General features: G+C 46.8%; 1 protein-coding gene across 3 annotated transcripts in view; it reads left to right on the forward strand.

The window, feature by feature from the left end:
* The window catches only part of LOC138364616 (uncharacterized), a 155,363-nt gene that overhangs the window by 20,970 nt on the left and 107,881 nt on the right, over positions 1 to 26,512 (forward strand). For 2 of the 3 annotated variants that reach the window (XM_069324562.1, XM_069324563.1), the window contains exon 2: positions 14,626 to 14,696. The exons of the other annotated variant lie outside the window; for it this stretch is intronic. In XM_069324562.1, coding sequence (XP_069180663.1) covers positions 14,626 to 14,696 — 71 coding nt within the window. The remainder of the gene's footprint in view (positions 1 to 14,625; positions 14,697 to 26,512) is intronic. 3 annotated transcript variants of the gene reach the window in all.

A 26,512-nucleotide genomic window follows, 5' to 3' on the forward strand; every position in this document is an offset into this window, starting at 1 on the left:
TTGGACTATATTGATCTATTCATCGACCTGGAAAGTGAGGGTACTGCCTCTTCTGGTTAACCGAGAAAGATACAGACAAATGTCCAAATACTGATGACCTTCCAGATATTGGTGACCATCCAAATACTGGCGACCGTCCGGATGCTGGCGGCTGGGTAGTGGTAACTGTCTGGATATTGGTGGCCATTCAGGTACTGGAAACAATCTGGATATTGGTGGCCATTCAGGTACTGGAAACCATCTGGATATTGGTGGCCATTCAGGTACTGGAAACCATCTGGATATTGGTGGCCATTCAGGTACAGTACTGGAAACCGTCTGGATATAGATGGCGTTTCAGGTACTAGAAACCATCTGGATATTGGTGGCCATTCAGGTCCTGGAAACCATCTGGATATTGGTGGCCATTCAGGTACTGGAAACCATCTGGATATTGGTGGCCATTCAGGTACTGGAAACCATCTGGATATTGGGGACCATTCAGGTACTGGAAACCATCTGGATATTGGTGGCCATTCAGGTACTGGAAACCATCTGGATATTGGTGACCATCTAGTTACTGTAACCGTCCTGATAGTGGCAACCATCCAGTTACTGGCAACTGTCTGGTTACTGGTGACTGTCCAGATAATGGTAACCTTTCAGATGCTAGCACCTGTCCAGATATGGCAACTGTCCGGATACTGGGACCTGTTCAGATATGGTAATTGTCTGGTGACAATTGACTGGTGACTGTCCAAATTGTGGCAATCTTTCAAATACTGGCAACTGTTCAGTTACTGGCAGCTGTTCAGTTACTGGCAACTGTTCAGTTACTGACGACCCCTCTAGATACTGGTGACCCTCTAGATACTGTGACCCTCTAGATACTGGTGACCCTCTAGATAATGGTGACCCTCTAGATCAGGGGGTCTCCAAACTTTTCAATGTAAGGGCCACATTATATATTTCTCATATTTATGCGGGCCGGAGGAATAAAAAATGAAAAAAAACAAAAAACAAATCAGTGCCAGTAATTTAATTTCCTCAAATATTAAAGTATAAACATTGAAAAATTAAAACATATCTTTTTGGAAAAAATCAGGGTAAACTAAATAGATTCCTGCCTTTAGTTTTATGCAACCAAATTAGTGTGACGAATGATACTGTCGTTTTGACTTCAAAATTTCATTAAAATCAGGTTCCAGATTAGATGAGCCAATTGTAAGAATTGATTTCAAGTGATCATCAGACAAATTTGCTCGATAGTTAGATTTCACATACTTCATTTTGGAAAAAGTTTGTTCACACAAGTATGTTGAACCAAAAATGGACACAAAACTACAAGCAAACTTTATCAAATTTGGAAACTGATCTGGCTGCAGGCATTTATAAAACTCAATCAGATTTCCTTCTCTATACTTATCTTTCAGTCTGTCATCTGCCTGGAGATCAATAATTTCCATTTGAAATTGAGTTGGAAGATTTTCAGCATTGCAGTCAAATGGATTATGAAAGAGCCTGATTTCATTTGCTTTGGCATCAAGGTCAGCAAATCGCTTCTGAAACTGTTTTTTCAAATCTGAAATTATTTCATTTGCAAATGAAAAAGGAAATTCAACTTTACTTTCTGCATGAAATTTTTCACAACATGGAAAATGAGCAAAATTCTTAACCTTCACCTGGCCTTCAAGTAGCGCAAGTTTTGCTCTGAATGCCTTGACATGAACAAAGTAGTCACTGATCAAATTTGTTTTGCCATGCAATTTCAGATTCAAGTTATTCATATGACCTGTCATATCTGCAAAAAATGCCAATTTCCAAATCCATTCACATTCTGATAATAATGGCTGAGGGTTATTTTTCTCTGTGAGAAATAAATCAATTTCTAATCTGAGCTCAAAGAAATGCAGCAAAACCTTTCCACAACTAAGCCATCTAACTGCTGTATAATAAGGCAAGTTAACAAACTCCGCATCAATTTCTTGCGTTGAGTTGTTGGGTTGAGCTTGGGTTGGGTTGAGCGCCACCAGTCAGCAGCCCCAGCTTTGAATAATTCTGCGATGCCATTCGTACGATAATTATTTTTTCAAGGCCACCACACAGGGATTTGTTTGGAGGGCCGGATGAAATTATGTGGCGGGCCAGATGTGGCCCGCGGGCCATAGTTTGGAGACCCCTGCTCTAGATAATGGTGACCATCCAGATTCTGGTGACCATCCAGATACTAGGAACCAGACATTGGTGACTGGTCACTGGCAATTGTAGAGTTACTGGTGACTATCCATATACTGGCAACCATCCAAAGATATTTTGTGTAGTGCATCCTGGGGTTCAGGGGCTTTCTTGTTTGACACTCAGACAATTGGGTATGGCTCACAGCAGGTTTCTGGAGTTTTGTGTCTCATCCCATTTTGGGTAGATGGCCTGGCTCAGGTGCCTAACCCAGTGCTGGGGTCCCATCATGGTGCCTGGCCCGGTGTTGGGGTCCCATCGTGGTGCCTAGCCCAGTGCTGGGGTCCTATTGTGGTTCCTGGCCTGGTGCTGGGGGTACCATTGTGGTTTCTGTGTTTTTCTTGTGAGTTTTGTCTTCAGTTTTTTGGAAGATTTTCATTTTGATTCAAAATGAAGATTCTTCATTTTGGAAGAAAATGCAGAATAGAACCAGTGAAGAGCAGGGGTGTCATAGGCACAATCAGAGAACACTGTATAAACATCAGAGGTCCACGGTTGTTCAACATCCTCCCGTGAGCTTAAGAAATATGGCTGGAACAACCGTGGACACCTTCAAGAGAAAACTAGATAATTTTCTCCAAGGAATGCCGAACCAACCGGACTGTGGTGGATATGTGGGCCTGCAGGTCGCTGCAAGCAACAGCCTAGGCCTGGCCTCGGGCCTGGCTTGAGGAGTAGAAGAACTCCCAGAACCCCATCAACCAGATATCAACCAACCAGGTATCAACCAGTTCTGGCGTTTCTTCATACCTCTATTCCTTCAAAAGAAAGGGTGGGGAAGAGGGTTGTATTCTTTCCTCTTCCAGATAATTATGCGGGAATGCAGGCAAAAGACACTGGCACTGTGGCAGAAAATTCGGGTTAATTTTGTCTCCACCCAACACTACATTGCCTAACTGCTGTCTAGCAAGAGATAAGTGCATGGAGACTTAATATGCCATAACTCACAGGAAACTTCAACAGTAATCAACCATAAATAACCAATTTTCATTGTGCCTGTTTATGTATGACCCTGCTGTCAGGCGTACACTATATGCTTAACCCACCTCCACGTATTTACCTCTGTAAACATTACCAAGTATCTACCACCGTAAACATGTCCAAACCTGGCAACAAGCAAGGTAGAGGTGCCTCTCACCCATTTAACTTGTTACCAAGAGACCCAAATGAAACAACGGCAACACTGGGATCATCGCCAGTGTTGGTAAACACAGCATCTGGCGTTACCAACCCTCTCTCCCAGCTGCTGCCAACGACTCAACTCAAAACTCAAGCTGTGGAATTCACTCAATCTATGCCTCCCTGTATAAATTTCAAACCATTGCGGGACAACAAATGGCTGAAGAAACTACACAATCTAGTGTAGATTGTGTAGTTTCAATCTAGTTTCGTCGGAAGCAATTGAGGCCCTCCAAGCCACGGTCTCCCATCAACAACAAACTATGTCCGCCTCCTTTAATCTTCGATGACCAACAATCAAGCAATTCACAAGTGACACAATGGAGCAAATAAATAAGATTATGACCAGGGGAAATTCAACCAGGATAAAGCGACATCCTTCAAAAGCTGGAAAAATAAATAAATCTCCAGATGCACCAGGTGGCCTCTGAAGACGCCTTAGAACAACAACAATTTCACGACTTTCTGATCATTAGCTCTGTGGATCTACCAGAGGAACTACAAGGTGAGAACTGCTGTAATGTAGCTCACGCCCTTAATTATTTTAAAGATCAAAGTCTACGTTGATATCAAATCGGCTGTCAGAAAAGATTAAAACAGTCCCCACAGCATTACGTGAATGCTCATCAAACTTGCAAATCAGGCTGCTAAGTATGACCTCATGCAAACAGCTGCAAAGCAAAAAACCATCCTCTATATAAATGAGTGCCTTACCAAGCAGCATGGATCCCTCCTCTACAGACTGCATCAAATTCACCAACAAAACCCAGGTGTTATTAAGCAGTGCTACACTAGGAATGGAACGATCATTGTAAAGAAGGAAAGAGCAGGAAGAAGATAGGAAATAAAGTGTGACCAACAACTACTGACCTTTAATGACTGTGGCATATCTGAAAACCAGAATCTTTCCAATGTCAATACTGAAAATATCTCATGAGTGTCTGAGCCTAACCTGGCCTAACCTTGTCCAAGGTGCTGTCTTTCACTCTATTGGTTAAATAATGCTCTCTCATCCATAAAAGTTCCTAACTTCTCAGTAAAGTCTCCATGTACTTATGTAAGCATCTACCTCAGTATCTTAGTAAAATCTTACTCAAATGTATTATCTTACTCTGTTATCTTTAAATTTAATGGTATTTTGATTTATATTAGTCATTTATTGGATTTAATTAATTGAGTTCATATTTTTCTTAAGTATATATTAATTATAGGATCATAACTAAGCTAATTATAGTTAATTATCATTAAGATTATATTACTTTATGATTATTTAAGTCAGTATTAATTAATTAAGATTAACCTTGTAATTTTTTTGTCTTCATTAATTCCATATTCTTATTGAACATTATTCTTGTCAATCTTTATTGATTTTTGTTTTTACTTGTGTATCCTTCTTGTCTAACTACAGTGATCTTTATTTGACTTTTCTGAGGGGAGCCCCGTCGGCTCCCCGGAGCTATCCAGGCTGAATGGACATGTATAACTCTCTGGCATCAGTCAAAGTGCTAGGAGTTCTTGCCTACCGGGGACCACGAGCCAGAACCTGGCCCCCTCAGAGAGGCACAAGGAGCAATGGCCTATAGAAACCCCCTTGTGATTGGGAGCATTCTATGTCTGCCATCGACCGAGACAGGCGCCCCAAAACAAACCCCTATTCTGGTGAAATTATTGCTACCAAAAGCCCAACGAGTGGACAGAACTCCCCAAACAAAATTATCAAACTAGCATGACGTCATCACGTCGCTGCGCCACCGTCTGCGCAACCCCCCCTCCCTGAGAGGGGGAAGGGGGAGCCCCAGACCCTCCACGCCGGCGATCCAACTGGCAGTTCTTGGCTGATGATATTACTGGCTGGTCGAGTGCCTCTGGCTCCAGTTTTTGTTTCAGTTCTGTGCCTTGTGGTGTGGACTGTCTCTACCAGTGGGGTGTGAGCCAGGAGTAAGATTCCACGGTACTCGGGCTGCATGTGCCTAGGGCTATCTTCCCTAGGTGCCCTGTATACTGCCCTTGGGGCTTGGGGCCACCTTCCACAAGTCGCCTTGGGTTCTATCTCCGCTGTGCCCTTTACTGCTCGGTACTGGGCCGCCCTTGGAGTCGGCTGGGGTTTTGTTGCCCTGGTTTGTCTCTGGGTAGGTGGTAGTTTTCGTCACTGGCAGGGGCGCGGGGTACTGCACAGCTAGTTTTCACCATTAACAGCGGCCGGCTCTGTTCCGCCTGGGTACGTTGTCCTCTTGCGGGGTTTTTCTTTTGTTTTTGCCTGGTGGGGGTCTGCCTTTACTATGGTCCCCCTTTCCTGTTCTAGGTGATTTTTTTTTTAATTCTTCTGTTTGCGGTACTCCCCGCTTGGCCCCTGTGAGTGGACACGTCCCGGGGGGTTCAGCTTTAACGGTTTGTTGGTAGATTTGGGCGCTGGTTCGCGGTACCCTGCCTGGGCTTCCCTTAGCGTGTACCAAAGGCTAAGGGCCCTGGGAAACCCCACGGGGGCTCCGTGGTTCTCTAGGTGTGTCCCCGGAGTCCCCCTCGCGTCCTGCGAGTTTGACGGTTGATCTGTCCCCTTGTCTCAGGGTGACACTCACCAGTTGTGCCTCCGCCATGCTGCCTGTTGGGTCCTTGTTCTTGTGACCAGGAGTCGTCCAATGATTGTTGTCGGTACGCGCTCTCCTTCACCCAGGCCACTGGTCTTGATAATCGGGTGCAGGCGGCTACGGCGTTGCTTGCTGGGTGTAGGTTGCTGCAACGCTCTTGGTTTGCGGCCCCGGATGCCCCGAGGCTGCCCCAGTTTGGTGGTTGGGCTCTGGACTTGGGGGTGGGGGTCGCTTTGGCTCTGGCTCCTTCCGCTTCTTGTTCCTCCCCTTCTGTTCTACTCACTTCCTCCCTTGCTTCCTGCTCCGAACCATAGGTGGGTTTCGGGGTTGGGGCGGGGTCTGGTTGGGTTGAGACTCGGGCGGTCTCGGGGGTTTTCCTCTTCTGGGGTGGCGGCGGAGGCATTCGAGTCGGTTCCTCCAGCCGTGCCGTATGGGTCTGACCAGTGGGCTCCCTTCATTAGTGTTTGCACGGCTGCCCCAGCTTTTCCTTGTTAAGCTGGGGCTTTGGGGGTGCGGCTTGCCCCTGGGTCATGCCGTAGAGGTTCCCGGGGTTAGGGAGGGGTTGCCTGGGGGGCCTCGGACCCGTTTGCCCCTCTTGGGTCTTTGTACCTTTAGTGTGGGGCTGGCAGTTCCTCAGTGGGGTTGTTCCTTCCCTCTGTGTTCCTGTTGTTTTCGGGTATACCCCTCCCTGGGTCCGGTTCCATGTTCCTTTGGGTTCGTCGGTCCTGTCGTTCCTGGGGGTGTGTTTCACCCCCTTTTCCTTACCCTTTTCGCTCTTACGTTGCGATGCTGTTCACAAAAAAAAAAAAAAAAGGTGTTCAGGTAAGGTACATCCATACAAGGTGTGAAACAAACATTGATGGATTTCAATATTGACCTAGTACATAGTGCCTAAACCGCTTCGTATCGTTGTCCCTGCATGTTCCTTGGTTAGGGATGCTTGTCGTGGTTCTCGTTCGTTCGCAAGTCTCTTCGTACCTTCCAATATTATTGGAACGTCTGTTGATTTTCGATGTGGTTTCCATCGGGTCTTTTGTCGACCTTGTTGGTTCCCTTCCATCATCTGTTTTCTTTTGCTTCGTTTTCGCCTTGTTTTGTTTTCGTGTCATCTCTACTTCCAGTTTCGTCGTTCTTTGTCTTCATTCCGCACGCCTTCCTGGTGTTTGTACGATGTCTGTATGTTGTGTGTACGATTTGTGTATCCTACTGGTGTACGAGCCATGCCTCCCGGTGGACAGGTGGTGCGTTTCGTACCTCGTGTGCTGGGGCTGCGGTGTGCGTTTTGTTTACGGGCGGTATGCTCGTGTGTTCGTGTCGTTTCTTGTGGTTTTCTACGGCTTCTTGCTCGTTTCTCCCTCCAGTCGTGCCCCTCTGGGTGCTGAGGGTGTTTTGGATTTATATCTGGGGGTGTCACTTTGTTCTTCCTCTGTACTGCTTCGTCTTCTGCAGGGCGCGCACCTCTGGCTGTATTTCTCCTTCGACTTCGCATTTTATTCAGGTAACGGTACATACTATGCCTACTGCCTCGAGTATGCATGGCTTTCGGGCACACCTTTAGTGCTGCTCCTGGTATGTTACTTGGCTCGCCTGTGTTGTGGCACGGTCTTGTGTCTGCTCTGCAGGTGAGGTTGTCTTGTCTGGCACTTCTGTCGGCCTAGTGCTGGTTCTCACTTTTGGTGGGGTGCTTGCCTAGTTGTGCTTGTGGGGGTTGGCTCTGGCTCTTGGGCCCCGCTTCTCCTGTCAGTTGACGTTTGTGCAGTTTCCTGAGCCTTTTGGGCTCTGTCTTCACGTTTGCTCCTGTGGGTGGCGTCTGCCTCCTCCACATGGCTTTTTGGTGCTTTTCGCTTCCTTTCCCCTGACATTAATCAGGTTCTTTTTAGTGTCTGTGGCTCCTTTGGGTGCTCACTACCTCCTGTGTCCCCTTGTGCGTACAAACATACGGACATAAGTACAGTGGACCTGCGGAGGGCCTATTGGCCCGTGCGAGGCAGCTACTGTTTCTTACCATCCATTCCCACTCACATACATGTCCAACCCGCCCTTGCACCAATCGTGGGGCCCCACCACCACGTTACGTGGTAATTGGTTCCGCACGTCACCGGGGCTATTACAGTGCAGGTCATTCCTCCGGTCTTTCCTGATTCTGCGCTTATCCCTTTTATGCCCGTTGTTTCCTGCCCACATTGTGCCGCAAGGGTGACGTGTGCCACTATCCCAGTTTCTATTGTTTCGTGGGGATTGGTCAATAAACGCTTACACTAAGGAACTACTTATCTTTTGTTGCGTATTCAGTAGTTCCGGGTGATATTTTGGCGGGCAATGGTGCGGGTTGGGCGCTCTGCGTGTCGGTACGGTGTCTCGCATGTCTGTTCTAGACCACACTTGCAGGTAGTCTAGTTATTATTCGCTACTCTGCTGGTTATATGCTTGGGCGCCGCCTCACAGTTCTCCACAGGTTGGCAGGACTTTTCCTTTAACGTACAGAACGGTTTGAGTTCCATCGTGGGTACTTTGGAGAGCTTTGCTTCTCTAGTTAGGCTCATGCATTTGGAGCGAGCTTCTTCTTGGGATACTCTACTCACTCCCCCACCCTTGTTCACTGTTCCATCCTTGTTTACTCTTCCCCGCTTGGCGAGATTGCGTTGATGGTTCCTGACTGGGGTGTTTGGTCACCTTGCATGTGTCTTTAGTGCCTTTTTTGTCCATCTTTTGTTCTTTGTTGTCTTGTGGGGCTCTGCCCCGCATTTTGGTGCTTTTGTTTTTGTTGTCGACCCCTGGGTCTTTTCCCTGTCTGGACACTTTCCTTGCCTATCTTCGGTGCCTGACTGCACCCTGCTGTCCGTAAGGTCCCTCAGGTATGTACGCACTCCTCTACACATTTTGTGGTTGGTCGTGTGCGTTACTTCCCGGCCGCTCCTTGGGCCGTATTCGTGGTTTCCTTACTTATTTCCGTTTTTCCTCCCCCCCATGCTACACTTTTTTGTATGTCTGGGTCAGTGCTTCTTGATTATCCTGTTTGGTGCTCCAGTGGGCCTCTGTCCATGTTCCACGTCCTGCTTTTCGACTTCTCCGGTGTTCCGTTTTGGTACTGAGTTCCTGCGATTTCTGTGTGGTTTTCTGCAGGCTTCGGGTTGCGCTGTCTGTGGGGGGGGGGGGTTGTGGACTTTTCGGTCTGCCGCTCCTGCTTTTCTGGTTCCTTTTCTTGGAACCGGGTTTGCTGGGTTCCGGTCCTGGTTTCGGTTTTTCTTTGTTCCTTTTCCGGACCGGGTGTGTTTGCTTTCCTGCGGTTCTCGTCCTCGGTAGTTCTCCTCTTGGATGCCTCGGGAATGCGTGTCTCATTCTTCCCTGCCGGAGCTGGTTATGTTGCTCCTTTGGGTTGCGGGGTCGCTGTTTTTAGATTCGCGGTTTGCGAATCTAAAAACAGGTTCCAGGTTATTGGTCTCCCACCTGCGTGTTTCGTCTCAGGGGCGGTGTGTGGTTTTCCTATCATTGCGAAGGGTCCTTTGGTCTTTGATAGGGTTGGCTTGTCTTCCCTTCGGGGTTGTTCTGGGACCATCGTCTGGGATTGTCCTGTCACCTCATGTTGGGTGGTGCTGGCAGAGCTGTTCCTGCTTGTGTTCAGTGTTGCGGTTCCTTCTGCTCCATTCCACTTGCTGTCCTGGGCGTTGTTCCCCTCTGGCCTGCTCTTGAGTTTTGGGGCCATCCTGGTCGTTGGCCTGGGTGGTCTTTTTTTTTTCTTCTTGTTTTGGTCTTTGTTTTGTCACTGGTTTTGGTTGTTCAGTTAGGACGTGTGGTATCCGCCTCCCGGTTCCTTCCCTGTTTTACTTATCTTTGGTGAGGTAGCTCCGGGGAGCCGACGGGGCTCCCCCCCCCCCAGAAAACCAGCGTTGAATATAATGAAACGCCATTTTCTGAGTGAGTCCCGGAGGCTCTCCGGCATCCCTCCCTACCTTCGGTCGGCGGCATTTTTCGCGTATTTTGACATCCAGCCTAAGAACTACCAGTTGGATCGCCGGCGTGGAGGGTCTGGGGCTCCCCCTTCCCCCTCTCGGGGAGGGTGGGGGAGGTTGCGCAGACGGTGGCGCGGCGACGTGATGACTTCATGCTAGTTTGATAATTTTATTTGGGGAGTTCTGTCCACTCGTTCGGCTTTCGGTAGCAATAATTTCACCAGAATAGGGGTTTGTTTTGGGCGCCTACCTTTCTGGGTGCCTGTCCCGGTCAATGGCAGACATAGAATGCTCCCAATCACAAGCGGGTTTCTATAGGCCATTGCTCCTCGTGCCTCTCTGAGGGGGCCAGGTTCTGGCTCGTGGTCCCCAGTAGGCAAGAACTCCTAGCACTTTGATGCCAGAAAGTTATACATATCCATTCAGCCTGGATAGCTCCGGGGAGCCTCCGGGACTCACCCAGAAAATGGCGTTTCATTACATTCAACGCTGGTTTTTTGTGTGTGTTTTTGTTATAGTTATTTTATATTTACAGCAGATATAGTATTTTACTGTTGTGTAATTGCTTGCCTTATTGTATCTTGACTCCATTGCATCTACATGCAAGCTGATATTGATCCTCAACTAAATCTGCTGTCACACATCTACAATAACCACCATATTGATCATCACTACTGCACCTATTACACACCAAACTTTGCAAAAAAAAAAAAAAAAACTCCAAAATAACACTTGCCTATCAGTTTTCAACCAAAATGTCAGATAACTTGGTAAAAAAAATGATGATATAAATGCACTACTCACAGCATTATGTACTAAACTAACATTTATTATTTTAACAGAGACCTGGCTAAGTAAAGACTATACTCAACTTTACTTTTTCACTTATTGTGTTGCATATAATATTACTTGATGTTGAATTATAATGCAACTTGCATACATTAAGTATACACCTGATTAATAGTGTCACAATAATGCACACACAAATGTTTTCAATTACGCCATGTATGTATTCACATTTTTCATTATTATATTTACACACATCCACTCACTATTTACAGGTTTTTGCAACATCATTGCACATTTAGAAGTCTTGGAGATAGTGGTAGTCGTTGAAGCAGTTGACAGCGCACAACGGGACTGCACACACTTCACACCATATTTGCACTAGTTTACGTTTCTGTGGTCTCTTTTTTTTTTTTTTTTTGTTCTACAAACTATGCAATCACGTTGGTCTATATGCACGCTTTCCAGCTGGTGGCAAATGTTTTAGTCTGTGTGCTTAAAAGGCCTCCGTGTAAGTGAGCCTGGGTGTAGCAGCATGTTGCAACACTGGGTTCATGATGGGGTCTTTGTATGCCAGGAATTTCTTTGCCAAACTTTGTTAGTAACTTTGTCACAAGTGTAAAACCAAACGAACGGAAACTTGGTTTATGTCCAGTTTTCACCAGATACATATTGTAGCTGTTCAGCATGCTTACGTCAACCAGATGGAAAAACACTTTTCTCATCCACTTCAATGTTTTCCTAACACACTCGACAGCGCCCACCATCATGTCACGTTTATCAACCAAACGCATGTTGATATTATAGTCAAGAAGACAATCTGGCTTATATACTGGTTGTTTTGTTACTCGGTTCACCTTGCCACTGTTCACCATTGTACCATCATGAACGGTTGTCAGCAAGTTCACTTCTCTCGTCTTTCCACCTAACTGAGAGTATTTGATCACTTTTTCTTAGCTGGCAGTCACCAACTTCAAGATTATTGTCAAACACTGGCATTTCTCATCTTCTTGGCTTTACTGTGCCACACACTCCAGTTCTATTTTCAATCAAGAACCTAGCTAGTAAGGGACTTGTATAGTAGTTATCTGTGTATAAAATGTGGCCCTTGTTCATCCATGGTGCCATCAGTGACTTTACCACACTACCTGAGAAACCATGTTGGTCATTACCGGGAATGTCTACATTGCTAATAGAATACAGAATCATGTGTAACACGTATCCTGTTTCACAGTCACAAAGAACAACGAATTTCAATCCAAATCTGTTGCGTTTGGAGGGAATATACTGCTTGAACCCAACACGTCCTTTGAAAAGCACAATGAATTCGTCAATCACCAGCTTCTGTGCTGGTACATTGAAATATCTGTACTTTCCAATCACTTCATTCATAATATGCCTGACTCTCCAAAGTCTATCAATCTCTGTCCGGTCTTCATTACTTGCAAAAGGAAGACACCTGAGGAGTATCTGAAACCTGTCTTGGGACATATATATCCTGAACTAAGGTGTTGGAACAGTCTTGTCTTTGCTCCAATAATCTGAGATAATATGTTTTACACAATGTTTCATCAACATACATAGTGCCAAAAATAAATACATTTCACCTACAGTGGTGTTTTTCCAATGCTGTAATCGTGAAAATTCTGTTATATTTTTCCAATGAGATGAACTGCATGAAGGTTCGTTTGGTGTACAATATATTCCATGAGCGTCTCATCATTAAATGCTGTAAAATAGTCTATTTCACACACGTCCTTGCCAGTATCAGGGAAAAGGTTTGTAATACCATCACTCCACACAAGTACACCTTGTGTCCTGCGAGACGAAACACCGGCACGACGGCGAAGAATCGTTGCACACCATGTACCAGAAGCTGAAGCCTGTCTATGCAAAGTACGGGTGCTATGTGAACATGAGGTAATATCACGTGAACATGAGGGGTCTTGGTTCCTCATGTGGTGCCCTGCTGCGGCGCTTGGCTGGGTGAGACGCTGCTGACACGACAAATTCTCGCTTGGTAACACCACTGGCACTAGTGATAGGCATGGTAACACTATGTTCTGAATCCACCTTATTAAAAGCAGAAAAAGAGTCACCTTCCTCTGACTCATCGCCCAAAATATTCTCATACTCTAAATAAGTACAAGAACTGTGTGGTCGTGCACGAATGGGAGTAGACACTGGGCGAGGAGGCACTGGTGAGCGTGTAGGCCCCGCCATGGGAGGAGGCTGTATCTCAAATTCACTCTGTGCTACTATCATCGGTCAATTGCGTATAGTGCTTATCAATGTCAGAGTTATCAATATCACATTCCTCACCATCAGAAAATAATTCACTAGTTATAATTCACTTAACTCTTGAGTAAGTGATTGAGTGGTGTGTGCCCGGGAGGCGTTTGGCCGTGCGCTCACCATGGTGACTGCTAGGTAACTGAGGCTTTCCACGCGTTGGTGGCGGAGCTAGATTTTTTCAAAATGGCGACTGTTTACTATAGCCCCTAGGCAGCGTATGGGGGGCCCCCACTACCCCCCACTGGCTATTCAAATCTTGTGCGGTACTTCATTACGTCATATGACGTGATGCGCACTTTTGCATAAGTTACTCAAAAGTCATATGACGTGTTTTGCAGCTTAAGGGTTAAGTGAATGAGTATTACCTGATGCTTGGACAAAGAGTGTTATTGTTCATATCCCCAAACCACACTCAGATAATTATAGGCCCATATCTCTAACATCATGTGTTTGTAAAGTGCTTGAACACATTGTTCTTAACCGACTCACGTATCGTATACAGGGGCACCTGTCTCCCCAACTGTATGTTCTTAACCGACTCACGTATCGTATACAGGGGCACCTGTCTCCCCAACTGTTTTAATTTATGCCTGGGCTCAGTACACAACACTTTTCCTGACTACTTCGCTCATATTGAAGCTTCCCCTCAAGCCGTCTTCATCGAGCTAGCAGCAGCTTTTGATACAGCAAACAGGGAAATCATGGTAGAACAGCTTGCTGAGCTGGGAATACAAGGAAAATTACTGAAATAGATAATGGGCTGCTGAAATGGTCTAATCGAACAGCAGGTTTTGTTTAACCACTGTACTGTTCTGCATTAAAATATGACAACCCCTTGGTGCACAGAAAATAAATTCTTTCCAAACAATTATTTTCTCTTCTTATATTGTTAAAAGAAGTCTCTGATCAATGAGAATAACTGGAAAAGTAGGACGCTGGATACTCAATTTCCTGTCGAACAGAACACAAAGAGTAACAGTCAATCAGATAAAATCGAGTCCACGCGATGTTAAAAGCGCTGTACCTCATGGTACAGTCCTTGCACTGCTACTCTTCCTTATTCTCATATCTGATATAGACAAAAATACACGTCACAGCTTCGTGTCGTCCTTTGCAAATGACACAAAAATCAGCATGAAAATTACCTCTGCTGAAGACATTGAAAAACTACAAGCAGATGTCAACAAAGTTTTCGATTGAGCAGCAGAAAATAACATGATGTTTAACAGTGATAAATTTCAGGTACTCGGGTACGGTAAAAATGAGGATCTGAAACATAATACATGCCTAATTAAACAGCTTGTCTTATATACTCGCATTTGGGTGAGGTGATATGTTGCAACAGTTTTGTATGAGGTGAACAAACTTTTGACCAACACAAGACAGAACATGGAACATTGGGTATTAATTGGATAAATGAGAGGGAAGAATGGAAGTAACTGCAAAGGGCCTATTGGCCCATACTTACTCTTGATGCTTCTGGTACTCCGTACCAATATAGAACCTGCTCTTAGCATAATACATAAACAAAATTATTACATTTTTCTAAACATTTATTATGTTTTGATGGGAAAATTTAGTTATAGAAACCTTAAATGTTTTATTTCCCCTAATAGGTAATACGGCTTCCAGTCTCTGCTCGGCTACCAAGGACGATAGCAAACACAACTTCTGCCCATTAATGATGGTAAGGACAATTTTATTCTTACTGTACAAGAGGTGAGTGTGTGTGTCATGTTGATGTCATTAACCAGTTATGGTGAGCATATTAATCATGATGTTTACAGTAACTAGTGATAATGACTGTATTTATTATGTTTTCAATAACTAGTGATGGTGAGTGTATTTATTATAATGTTATTAACTAATGATGGTGAGTATTAATCTTGATGTCATTAACCAGTAATGGTGAATGTATTAATCATGGTGTTGTCATTAACCAGTGATGGTGAGTGTATTAATCATATTGTCATTAACCAGTGATGGTGAGTGTATTAATCATGGTGTTGTCATTAACCAGTGATGGCGAGTGTATTAATCATATTGTCATTAACCAGTGATGGTGAGTGTATTAATCATATTGTCATTAACCAGTGATGGTGAATGTATTAATCATGGTGTTATTAACCAGTGATGGTGAGTGTATTAATCATATTGTCATTAACCAGTGATGGTGAGTGTATTAATCATATTGTCATTAACCAGTGATGGTGAGTGTATTAATCATATTGTCATTAACCAGTGATGGTGAGTGTATTAATCATATTGTCATTAACCAGTGATGGTGAATGTATTAATCATGGTGTTATTAACCAGTGATGGTGAGTGTATTAATCATATTGTCATTAACCAGTGATGGTGAATGTATTAATCATGGTGTTATTAACCAGTGATGGCGAGTGTATTAATCATATTGTCATTAACCAGTGATGGTGAATGTATTAATCATGGTGTTATTAACCAGTGCTAGCAAGTGTATTAATCATGGTGTCATTACCCTGTGATGGTGAGCGTATTATTGTTATCACCCAGTGATGGTGAGTGTATTATTGTTATCACCCAGTGATGGTGAGTGTATTATTATCACCCAGTGATGGTGAGTGTATTATTGTTATCACCCAGTGATGGTGAGTGTATTATTGTTATCACCCAGTGATGGTGAGTGTATTATTGTTATCACCCAGTGATGGTGAGTGTATTATTGTTATCACCCAGTGATGGTGAGTGTATTATTGTTATCACCCAGTGATGGTGAGTGTATTATTGTTATCACCCAGTGATGGTGAGTGTATTATTGTTATCACCCAGTGATGGTGAGTGTATTAATCATGGTGATATTAACTAGTTATGTTGAATGTATTAACCCTCTGAACTGCACATAGTGCCTTAATGCACTCAATCGGGGGTGCGCATAACCCCTTAATGCACTCGTAGATATATTGTAGGATTCAAAACTTGGGTACAAGATGGAGGCCTGAGGCTTCCAATGAGCATCCACCAGTTTGAAAACTATTCCCAGCATGCCCCACAGCCGTGGGCAGACTCATTTTCTGGGGAGGGCCCCTACGGCTCCCCGGAGCTATTCATGGCTGATATGGATACCCTAACTATTTTGCATCAGTCAATGTGGGTGGATTTCTAGGGCCTACCGGGGACCACGAGCCAGAACCTGGCCCCCTCAGAGAGGCACGGGGAGCAATGGCCCATAGAAATGCACATGTGATTTGGAGCATTCTATATCTGCTATCGACCGGGACAGGCACCCAGAAAGGTAAGCGCCACAAAACAAACCCCTATTCTGGTTAACAACAAAAATCGACAAACGAGTGGACAGAACTCCCCCCGGAAAACAAACTAACAAGCATGACGTCACACGAGCCGTGCCGCATGTCTGCGCAGCTCCCCCCTCCTCGGGAGGGGGAAGGGGGAGCCCCAGACCCCCGCGCCGGCGATCCCCGCCCCAGTTCCTCGGCAGATGGGATAATGCACGGTCGTGTGGCTCCAGCTCCAGTCTTGTCTCAGTGCTGTGACTTGTTTTCAGTGATGCTCTTACGGTGGTCGTGTGAGCTGGGAGTAGTATTCTCAGGTACTCGGGCTGCATGTGCTTAGGGTCACCCTCCCTGAGTGCCCTGTAAGTACCGCCCTTGGGGCTTGGGGTTGCCTTCCACAAGTCACAATGGGTCTACCACTGTTGGCTTTTCGCTGCTTGGCGTTTGGCCGCCCCGAGTGTTTGGGGGTTTTACTCCCTTGTTTACCTTGGGGTAAGTGGTAGTTATAGCACTGGTGGGGCGCAGGGTACTGCGTAGCTAGTTTTCACCTATGACAGCGGCCGGCTCTGTTCCCTCTGGGTACGTTGTCCACTTGTGTGGTTTTTCTTTTATATTTGTTTTTGCCTGGTAGGGGGTCTGCCTTGTGTTCCCCCCCCCCTTATATTAGGTTCGTTTGTGTGGTGGCACCCCCTGCTTCGCCCTCACGGGTGGACACATCCCGAGGGTTCAGCTTTAGCAGTTTGCTTGGTAGTTTGGGGCGCCGGTTAGCAGTGCCCTGCCTGGGATAACCCTTAACAGACCCAGTCTAGGGGCCCTGGAAAACCCCGCTGGTGCTCTCGGGTCCGATAGTGGAGACCCTTGCGTCCCCTCTCGCTTTGTGCGAGTTGAAGGTTGCTCTGTCCCTTTGTCTCAGGGTGAATCTCCTTGTTTTTGCCTCCGTCATGCTGCATTGTTGGGTCGGTAACACATTCGACCCTGAGTCCTGCGAGCTTTTTTGCTTGTTTGTGACTCCATTCACCCAGTCTGCTGATGAATTCCCATGGGTGCAGGCAGCTTGTGCGTTGCTGGGTAGGATGTTGCAATGCGCTCAGGTTTGTCGCTTCCCCGGACGCTCCGATGCTGCCCCGCTTGTGTAGGGACCCAGACTTGGGGGTTTTGGTCGCTTCGGCCTTGGTTCTTCCACGGCCCCCTTGTTTTTCCCCCTCCTGCTTCCGGCCCCTATGCATCTGCAGGCTTCGGGGTCGGGGCGGGGGTTAGAGGTTCTGAGACTTGGGCAGTTTCGGGGGTTGCCCCGTCCGGGGTATCTGCGGAGGCATTCGAGTCTGTTCCTCCGGCCGATGCTCCGGGGTCTGACCAGTGGGTCCCTTCTCTTCCAGCTCTCTCGGCTGCCCCGGCTTTTTCTTGTGGGGCCGGGGCTTTGGAGGTCGACTTGGCCCCGGGGCCTGGTGTAGAGGCTCCTGGGGTTGGGGAGGAGTGGCCTTGGGGTCCTTGGGCTCCATTGCGCCCCGCCTGGATTTTCGTCCTTCTGAGCGGGGCTTACTGTTGCGAGGAGTGGGGTTTTCTTTCCCCCCTCTGCGTACGATTTGGGCTTGGGTCCTGCTCCTCCCCGGGTTCGGTTCCGTGTCCCTGTGGTTTCTTCGGTTCCGTCTTCCGGAGGTTTTCGGCTAACCGCATTTCTTCGTCTGCGGTGCGGTTGGCCTTTGCGGCTTGCCTCCTGAGTGTCCCGGAGTTTGCCTCCATACTGGTTCGTTCTGTTCTGGATAGGTTGGGCTCCTTCTAGCCGTTTGGGCTCCATCTAGCCGTTTGGGCTCCTTGTAGCCGTTTGGGCTCCTTGTAGCCGTTTTGGGCTCCTTGTAGCCGTTTTGGGCTCCTTGTAGCCGTTTTGGGCTCCTTGTAGCCGTTTTGGGCTCCTTGTAGCCGTTTTGGGCTCCTTGTAGCCGTTTTGGGCTCCTTGTAGCCGTTTTGGGCTCGTTGTAGCCGTTTTGGGCTCCTTGTAGCCGTTTTGGGCTCCTTGTAGCCGTTTTGGGCTCCTTGTAGCCGTTTTGGGCTCCTTGTAGCCGTTTTGGGCTCCTTGTAGCCGTTTTGGGCTCCTTGTTGCAGTTTGGGCTCCTTGTTGCAGTTTGGGCTGCTTGTCGCCGGTTGGGCTACTTCTCGCCTTGTTGGGCTACTTCTCGACTGGTTGGGCTACTTCTCGCCTTGTTGGGCTACTTTTTTTTTTTCGTGTCCTGCGCATGTGCAATGGGAGTTAGTTTTGGTTCCGGGCGGTGTGCACACGTGTTCTGCTGCCATTTTCTCTCAGGGGGGGCTTCGCCTCTCTGTCTTTTCTTAATCCAATCCTTTCCCCGTTGCTTTGGGGGTGTTCTGGGGTGCCTCTGTGGGGAAGTCACGTGATTTTTCCCTGCGTTCTAGGGTGGGGAGCCTCTTGCGCCACTCCCCTCCTCTCCAGCATGGGCGCCCTGGCCGCCTCCGGCGGCTACGGACTCGAAAGCTTGTGTCATGGGCCTTCAGCGCCTATGTTCTGCAGGTGAGTTGGTGCGGTTTGGCGTCTCCTTCGTCCTGACGCTGTTTTTGTTTTTGGAAGTATGAATGGGTGTACATACGTCCTTGAGAACGTGGACTGTACCACCCGAGGTGCCTACTGCAGGGCTATTAGCCCATACTGGGCAGCTCTTGTTCTCTCCACCTGATTCCTTCCTCGGTTCACGGGTGTCTGCGGGTAGCCTCTTGTCCCTTCCGAGGCGGCTCCTGCCTGTACTCCTCCTGCCCTTCTCCTCTAATTGTCTAACCTTGCTTGAGTTCGGGGCCCCGCCTCCACCTTGTTCCGCAGTGCAATGGTGGGGGTGCCTGTTCGGTGGTACGTTTTCCTGTGTCGAGGGTGTTTTGTGCTCGCCTCCTTGTGCTTGCAGGATTGGGTTCTGGCTCTTTGGTTCTGGCTCTTTGGTTCCACCTCTCCCCTGTCATTTGCCTGTCGAGTTGATTCTGTGCTTCATGGGCGCTTTCGTCTCTGCTCTTGGGGCTGTGTATGGGGTCAGGCCAAGTTGGACTGCCTAATGTGTTCCTTCGATTGCCTGTTACACTGCACACATTTCTTCTACCGTCCCTGTGGCTCAGTTGGGTGCTCGGTTTCCGCCTGTGTCCCCTTGTGTGCCACTTATGTATGATTTATCTATCTTCTGTCGCTTCCTCGGGGAGTGTGGTGACGTTTTGCTGCGGTTTTGGTACTGCAGCTGCGTGTTGGGGTTGGTTGTGGCATTATGTTCGGCCCTTCCGTGCTCCCTCTGGGGCCCTCCTTCCTTGCTGGTCTTGCTGTGCCGGGCCTGGTTTTTCCATGTTCCTTGGATTCTCTGTCTTGTCCTCGCCTCGTTGTGCTGGCTGGGGATGAGCTTGGGGTCTTCATCTCGCCCCTCGCCTATCCTCCGGTTTGGGTTCAAGTTCCAGAGCCTAGTGGGCTCCCTTCCTTAGTGTTTTTCCCGGCTGCCCCGGGGTTTTTCTTGACGCTGGGGCTTTGAGGGGACAGCTCGGCCCCGGGGCCTGCAGGGTGGGTTCCCGGGGCTGGGGTTGGGCTCACGTGAGAGGCCTTAGGCCCCGTTGGTCCCCGCCGGGGTATTTCTACCCCTCTGGGCGGGGGCTTGCGGTTTTGTGGTGTGGGGTTTTTCCGTTCCCCCTCTCTGCACGTGCTTTGTGGTCGTCGGCCCCTCCCTGGGCTCGGTTTCCTTGTCCATTGTGCCCGTTGTTTCCATCCTGTCGGTGGGTGCTTTTCTACAATCTTCGCCCCTCGCCCCTTTTTTCTGGGATGGGCCTTTTCCGTCATGTCCCCCTCTTCTTGGGGTTTCTGCATGACTTTTGGTTCGGGTGCGACGGGGTTTTTGTGCCTTCGTCCTTTGTGTTTGCTTCTTTTTGTTCTCGAAGGTTCGGGACGGTTTTGCTACTTCCCTCTGGTCCTTTCTAGAGCTTGTGGGTTCTATTCCTGGCAGCTTCTGGGTGTTTGGCCTTCTTGTTCTTTTGTGCATATCTCTTCTCTTTGCGCTGTCTCGGTGCTACTTGTTTTCCTGGGGGCAATTTTGCTCCTCTTAATGAGTCTTTTCGCTCCTGCCCTTCTGCGGGATGTTGGTGCGGGACGGCTCCTTATGCGGGTTCCTTCCCTGTCGGCTGCACTTGAGGCAGTGGACTTGCACACTTGTGGCATTTTGGTTTTGGTCCTGCGTTTTCTTTTCCCTCCTGGGGCTGTCATAGGATTGGCTTGCGGAGGATGTAGAGGCGCTTGGGGCCATTCCTGGGTCTGGCACCTTGGTTTCTGCTGCTAGCTTTCGGTATCGATGTGCCTTCTGCGCCGTTTCACAGGCTGTCTCGTGCGTTGTTTCACCTCCGGCCTGCTCATGCACTGCCTGTGCCGTTCTGGTCTTTGGACCGGGTGCTCTCCTGTTTTTCTTCTCTTTGGTTGTTGTGGCTTCTTCGGTTCAGGTTTGCTTTGCCTCGGCTCTCTTTTTATGTTGGCATTGGCCTCTGGGGGTCGTGTGGCAGAGCTTCATGCTCTTCTCAGGCGCAGTGGTTTTTGGCTCCTGTGGTCGTGGTCATAGGTCTCTTTGTCTGCAGCCGTTCTCCCTTATTCTGGCGAATGATGTGCCTGCTGCTTTCCGGAGGGGTCCTTGGGTTGTCTCGACTTAGTGTTGAGGTGTGGTTCACCGACCACCTCCCGGGTATGTCCCCTTGTTTTCTTAGGTAGTCTTTGGTGAAGTAGCTCCGGGGAGCCGTAGGGGCTCCCCCCAGAAAACCAGCGTTGAATGTAATGAAACGCCATTTTCTGGATGAGTCCCGGAGGCTCCCCGGCAACCTCCCGCCCTCCGGTCGGCGTTTTTTTCACGGTTTTGATATCCAGCCTCAGAACTGGGGCGGGGATCGCCGGCGCTGGGGTCTGGGGCTCCCCCTTCCCCCTCCCGGGGAGGGGGGAGCTGCGCAGACATGCGGCGCGGCTCGTGTGATGTCATGTTTGTTAGTTCGTTTTCCTGGGGGAGTTCTGTCCACTCGTTTGTCGATTTTTGTTGTTAACCAGAATAGGGGATTGTTTTGTGGCGCTTGCCTTTCTGGGTGCCTGTCCCGGTCGATGGCAGATATAGAATGCTCCAAATCACATGTTCAATTCTATGGGCCATTGCTCCCCATGCCTCTCTGAGGGAGCCAGGTTCTGGCTCGTGGTCCCCGGTAGGCCTAGAACTCCACCCACATCGACTGATGCAAAATAGTTAGGGTATCCATATCAGCCATGGATAGCTTCGGGGAGCCTCCGGGACTCACCCAGAAAATGGCGTTTCATTACATTCAACGCTGGTTTCTTTATCCAATCGACCTTGGGATAGTATCAAAATAAGCGCCTTTAGAATGCGCACAATTGATACCAAAATGAAAGATGTAACATGGAACTTGATGTCCGAACACTTATATGATTATAAATAGGCTTTTGGTCAAAATTTTAAAATATTTTTAAAATTCTATTTATTATGCTATTATGTTGGGACTAGTTTTAAAATGCGCGCCTTTACGTCGCAAACAATTTGATACCAAAATGAAAGACGTAACACAAAATTTGATGTTATCAAATTGAACGAGTATACACATTAGGTTGCAGTGGTGCAACCATTGCAGTGGTGCAACCATATACACATTGGTGCTCGTTCACGGGTAACTTTAGGTTTTTCTGCGGGGAGGCACTCCAGGCTTTTGTACATTATATTCATACACATCTGTAGGGAATTTAATTGCGAACACAATGATACCAAAATGAGCGACGTAGCACGAGAATTAAGGTGAGAAAAATGGAACGAGTATGCACATGTTACTGATTTTGTGCACTGACGGGTAACTTTTGCCGACTTTAGGCTTTGCTGTTGGGGGTCATGCCAGGCTTTTGGACATTATATTTATACACACCTGTAGGGAATTTAATTGCAAACACAATGATACCAAAACGAGCAACGTAGCACGAGAATTAATTAAGGTGAGAAAGCTGAAACGAGTATACACATTTAGGTGTCACCGCACGCTCACTCGGTACATGACCCCTAAGTTTGCCGCGCGCCTGCCCGGTGACCGATAGTGTTAACCCAGATCTGGGATGTTTGTCAGAATATTAACCCAGCTCTGGGCCGTTTGTCAGCATATTAACCCAGCTCTGGGATGTTTGTTTGAATGTTAACCCAACTCAGGTATATGTTAGTTTGTTAAACATATTAATCCAGCTTTGGGATATGTTAATTTATCAGAAATGGTAGCCTGCTTCTGGGATATTTTAATCTTTTCATAAATATTAGCCCTCCTCTGGGATATGTTAGTACAGTGGTACCTCAGCTTACGAATTTAATCCATTCCCAGAGACGGCTCGTGAGCCAAATATTCGTAAACTGAAACAAAATTTTCCCCCTAAGAAATAATGGAAATTGAATTAATCCATTCCAGACTCCCCCAAAAATTTACTTCAAAGTAAATTTTATACCTAGTTCACCAAAATCTTCAGTACTAATGTACAAGTTATTACCTATACTGATAACTCTTGTTGACTTCTCTGGGGTACACACTCTCTGGCACGTTTTGCTTGCATTCTACTAGGACCTGCTTTTGGCTCACAGCTTGCTTGTCTTACTAAGAATCTGTCTAAATACACTTGTTTTTCTCTACATTTTAACACTTGTCTGTAGTAAGACATCACATTGTCATGTAAGCACTGGGCTGTTCGGCCTCCAAATATGGCACCGTGCGTAGGAAATAAATGCTCGTGAATTTTGTATTTATTTTTAATCTGTTAAAAACCCTTCCCTGATTACACAAATGTAAAAATAAACTCAAAATTGTATTTACTTTGTCCTCAATGGGATCCTCAAAATGGCCTGTAACATCATCAATTGGGGGTCACTCGCCAGGTTCAAGATGCGCCAGTTGCCACAAATATATTTTTGTTCATTTTTTGCACACAGTTCCAAATACATTTGTTTTGTTTTTTCTTGCCAATCCTATGTATAATTAACACGTACACAATTTTATGGTAGTAGAACATCCGTACTATCCCAAGACACTGTTACATGCATCACACATGTGTTCACATATATTGCTCATATATCCAATGTTTCATGTTCATTTATTTATATTTACACACTGTACACTGTCACACACTATATTCACTCACCATCAACACACTCAGAACTCCGAGAGTGTGAGCTGCCACACCCAGCCAGTCCTCCCTCACTCCTCCAACATCACACTCACCATCATTCCTCCTCCCACCATACTGTTATTGTTTTTATTACACTATTTACACATGTTATGTATACCTATCTACATGTTTTGTTCACCATAACTATACAACTAAGCTGGTATTGTGTCGAAACAGCACAGTGGTCGCCATACACTACATGACAATTGACAATTGTCACACAGCAGACGATGACGCTATGAGTACAATGCCAACTCCCTCACCAAAATGGCTCCTCCCAACATACTCCTGTTGCTGTTATTACACTATATGCACACATTGTATATACCCATGTACATATGTGTTCACCATAGCGCACCACTAAGCTAGTATGGTGAGCAAAACAAGAGTGGCTGCCCCACACACAGTGAGGCTACCTCTATTCCCTTTCTCCCTCACCAAAATTCCTCCTCCCACAATACTAAGCACAACGCTAATTATCACCACAATCTTGCTATTATCACAATACTGGACACTAAATCCTGTAAATGAATAATTGACCACAAGTTTATTTTGTAAAGGAACATAAGAAGTCGTTTGAAGATTCCTAGATGGACGAAATAATGCTGTGGTGCTGTGGTTAGCGCTGTGAACATCGTGAACAGCATTGATTCACTGATTTGATCATTGTACACAGTCATTATTACACTCAGGCTCTTCTGTAATACTATCATGGCTAAATAATACCAGTCACATATATATTTTGATATTATTAGGCAATGCTGTGGTCACAAGCTGAACAGCAGTGCTGTGAGCTCATGCTGCGTGTGCCAGCCTTGGTTGCTCACTCAGTACTGAGGCTCTCACAACCAGGAATGTTGCCCACAATTTTTTTTTTAATGGCGTCTGTTTACAAGAGCCCTGAGGAAGATGATGTGAACCCCACGTAGCCGCGGGAGTTTTGAATCATATGCTACAAATATAAGATCCTAGAGACGCGTTGACCGCCCCCCCCTCCCGTCGAGCGCCTGCAGGCGTGTTGTGCAGTTCAGTGATTAAAAGGTCAATGCAACAGCCTGCTACAGCTTTATCTGGGTGAGTTTTTTTAACAAAACTTTGCAGTTCTTCCCATACTTCACCACTTTCTTAATGAGGAAGGGACATCCTCTACTCACAACTATTTTCTTAGGTTGAACCTTACCACTGACTTTCTTGGGACCCATGGGAAGATATATAATACTTACTTTTATGTTCAAATACCCCCAAAAAAAAAAACTGAAATTCTTTACAAAGAATTCGGGTGGGATTGTCACTAGGCGGGAGCCACTGGTAAACTGAGGCACGACCGCTGTGCCACCGTGCGCTAGATTGGTCATACACGTATCAACAAACTCATTTCCCGATGCAAAGCCCGTAACCCGATTCGAATTTTCTGAAGAAATTGGGCTCTTAACCTGAAAAGTTTGTAAATAGGGGCATTTGTAAGCCGAGGTGTCACTGTATGTCAGAAATGTTAGCCCAGCTTTGGAATATGTTTAACCCTGTCAGAAATGTTAGCTCTGCTCTGGGATACATTTGCCAGAAATATTAACTCTGTTCTAGAATAATTAATATAAAGAAATTATGTTAATATAATATAATTTGTATCGGTGAATAAAATACTGTAATATTTTTTTCTGTGTAGAGTCATCCGGCTCCCTGGAGCTATCGGACTGATATGTGCATATTAGTCCGGAGTTCATCAGTCAATTGGAGTTCAGCCTACCGAGGACCATGAGCCAAAACCTGGCCCCCTCAGAAAGGCAAAGGGAGCAATGGCCTATGGAAACCCCCATGTATTTGGGGGCATTCCATGTCTGCCATCGACCGGAGTTAGCACCCAGAAAGGTAGGCATAACAAAACAAACCCCACATGGTAAGAAAAATTGCAACCGAAGCCCAAACAGTGAGGCAGAACTCCCCCTATCTATAGAAACAAGCAAACAAACAATTGTCAATTGTCATACACCGCCGCCATGCCACTTGTCCACACAGCCCTCGCCTCCTCGGGAGTGGGAAGGGGGAGCTCATGACCCCAGTTCGTTGGCTGATGCTCTCCTGGGTGGTCATCGACTCTGACCTCATTCTTTGGCAGTATTTGTACCTTGGTGGTGTATCTGCTGTTTGTGGTGTGGTGGCTAGGTGTAATTAGTGTACTTGGGTCTGCTGTTTGTGGTGTGGTGGCTAGGTGTAATTAGTGTACTTGGGTCTGCTGTTTGTGGTGTGGTGGCTAGGTGTAATTAGTGTACTGGGGTCTGCTGTTTGTGGTGTGGTGGCTAGGTGTAATTAGTGTACTAGGGTCTGCTGTTTGTGGTGTGGTGGCTAGGTGTAATTAGTGTACTGTACTTGGGTCTGCTGTTTGTGGTGTGGTGGCTAGGTGTAATTAGTGTACTTGGGTCTGCTGTTTGTGGTGTGGTGGCTAGGTGTAATTAGTGTACTTGGGTCTGCTGTTTGTGGTGTGGTGGCTAGGTGTAATTAGTGTACTTGGGTCTGCTGTTTATGGTGTGGTGGCTAGGTGTAATTAGTGTACTTGGGTCTGCTGTTTGTGGTGTGGTGGCTAGGTGTAATTAGTGTACTTGGGGCTGCTGTTTGTGGTGTGGTGGCTAGGTGTAATTAGTGTACTTGGGTCTGCTGTTTGTGGTGTGGTGGCTAGGTGTAATTAGTGTACTTGGGTCTGCTGTTTGTGGTGTGGTGGCTAGGTGTAATTAGTGTACTTGGGGCTGCTGTTTGTGGTGTGGTGGCTAGGTGTAATTAGTGTACTTGGGTCTGCTGTTTGTGGTGTGGTGGCTAGGTGTAATTAGTGTACAGTACTTGGGTCTGCTGTTTGTGGTGTGGTGGCTAGGTGTAATTAGTGTACTGGGGTCTGCTGTTTGTGGTGTGGTGGCTAGGTGTAATTAGTGTACTTGGGTCTGCTGTTTGTGGTGTGGTGGCTAGGTGTAATTAGTGTACTTGGGTCTGCTGTTTGTGGTGTGGTGGCTAGGTGTAATTAGTGTACTGGGGTCTGCTGTTTGTGGT

The sequence above is a fragment of the Procambarus clarkii genome, chromosome 14, assembly GCF_040958095.1.
Source record: "Procambarus clarkii isolate CNS0578487 chromosome 14, FALCON_Pclarkii_2.0, whole genome shotgun sequence".
NCBI classification, from domain to species: Eukaryota; Metazoa; Arthropoda; class Malacostraca; order Decapoda; family Cambaridae; genus Procambarus; species Procambarus clarkii.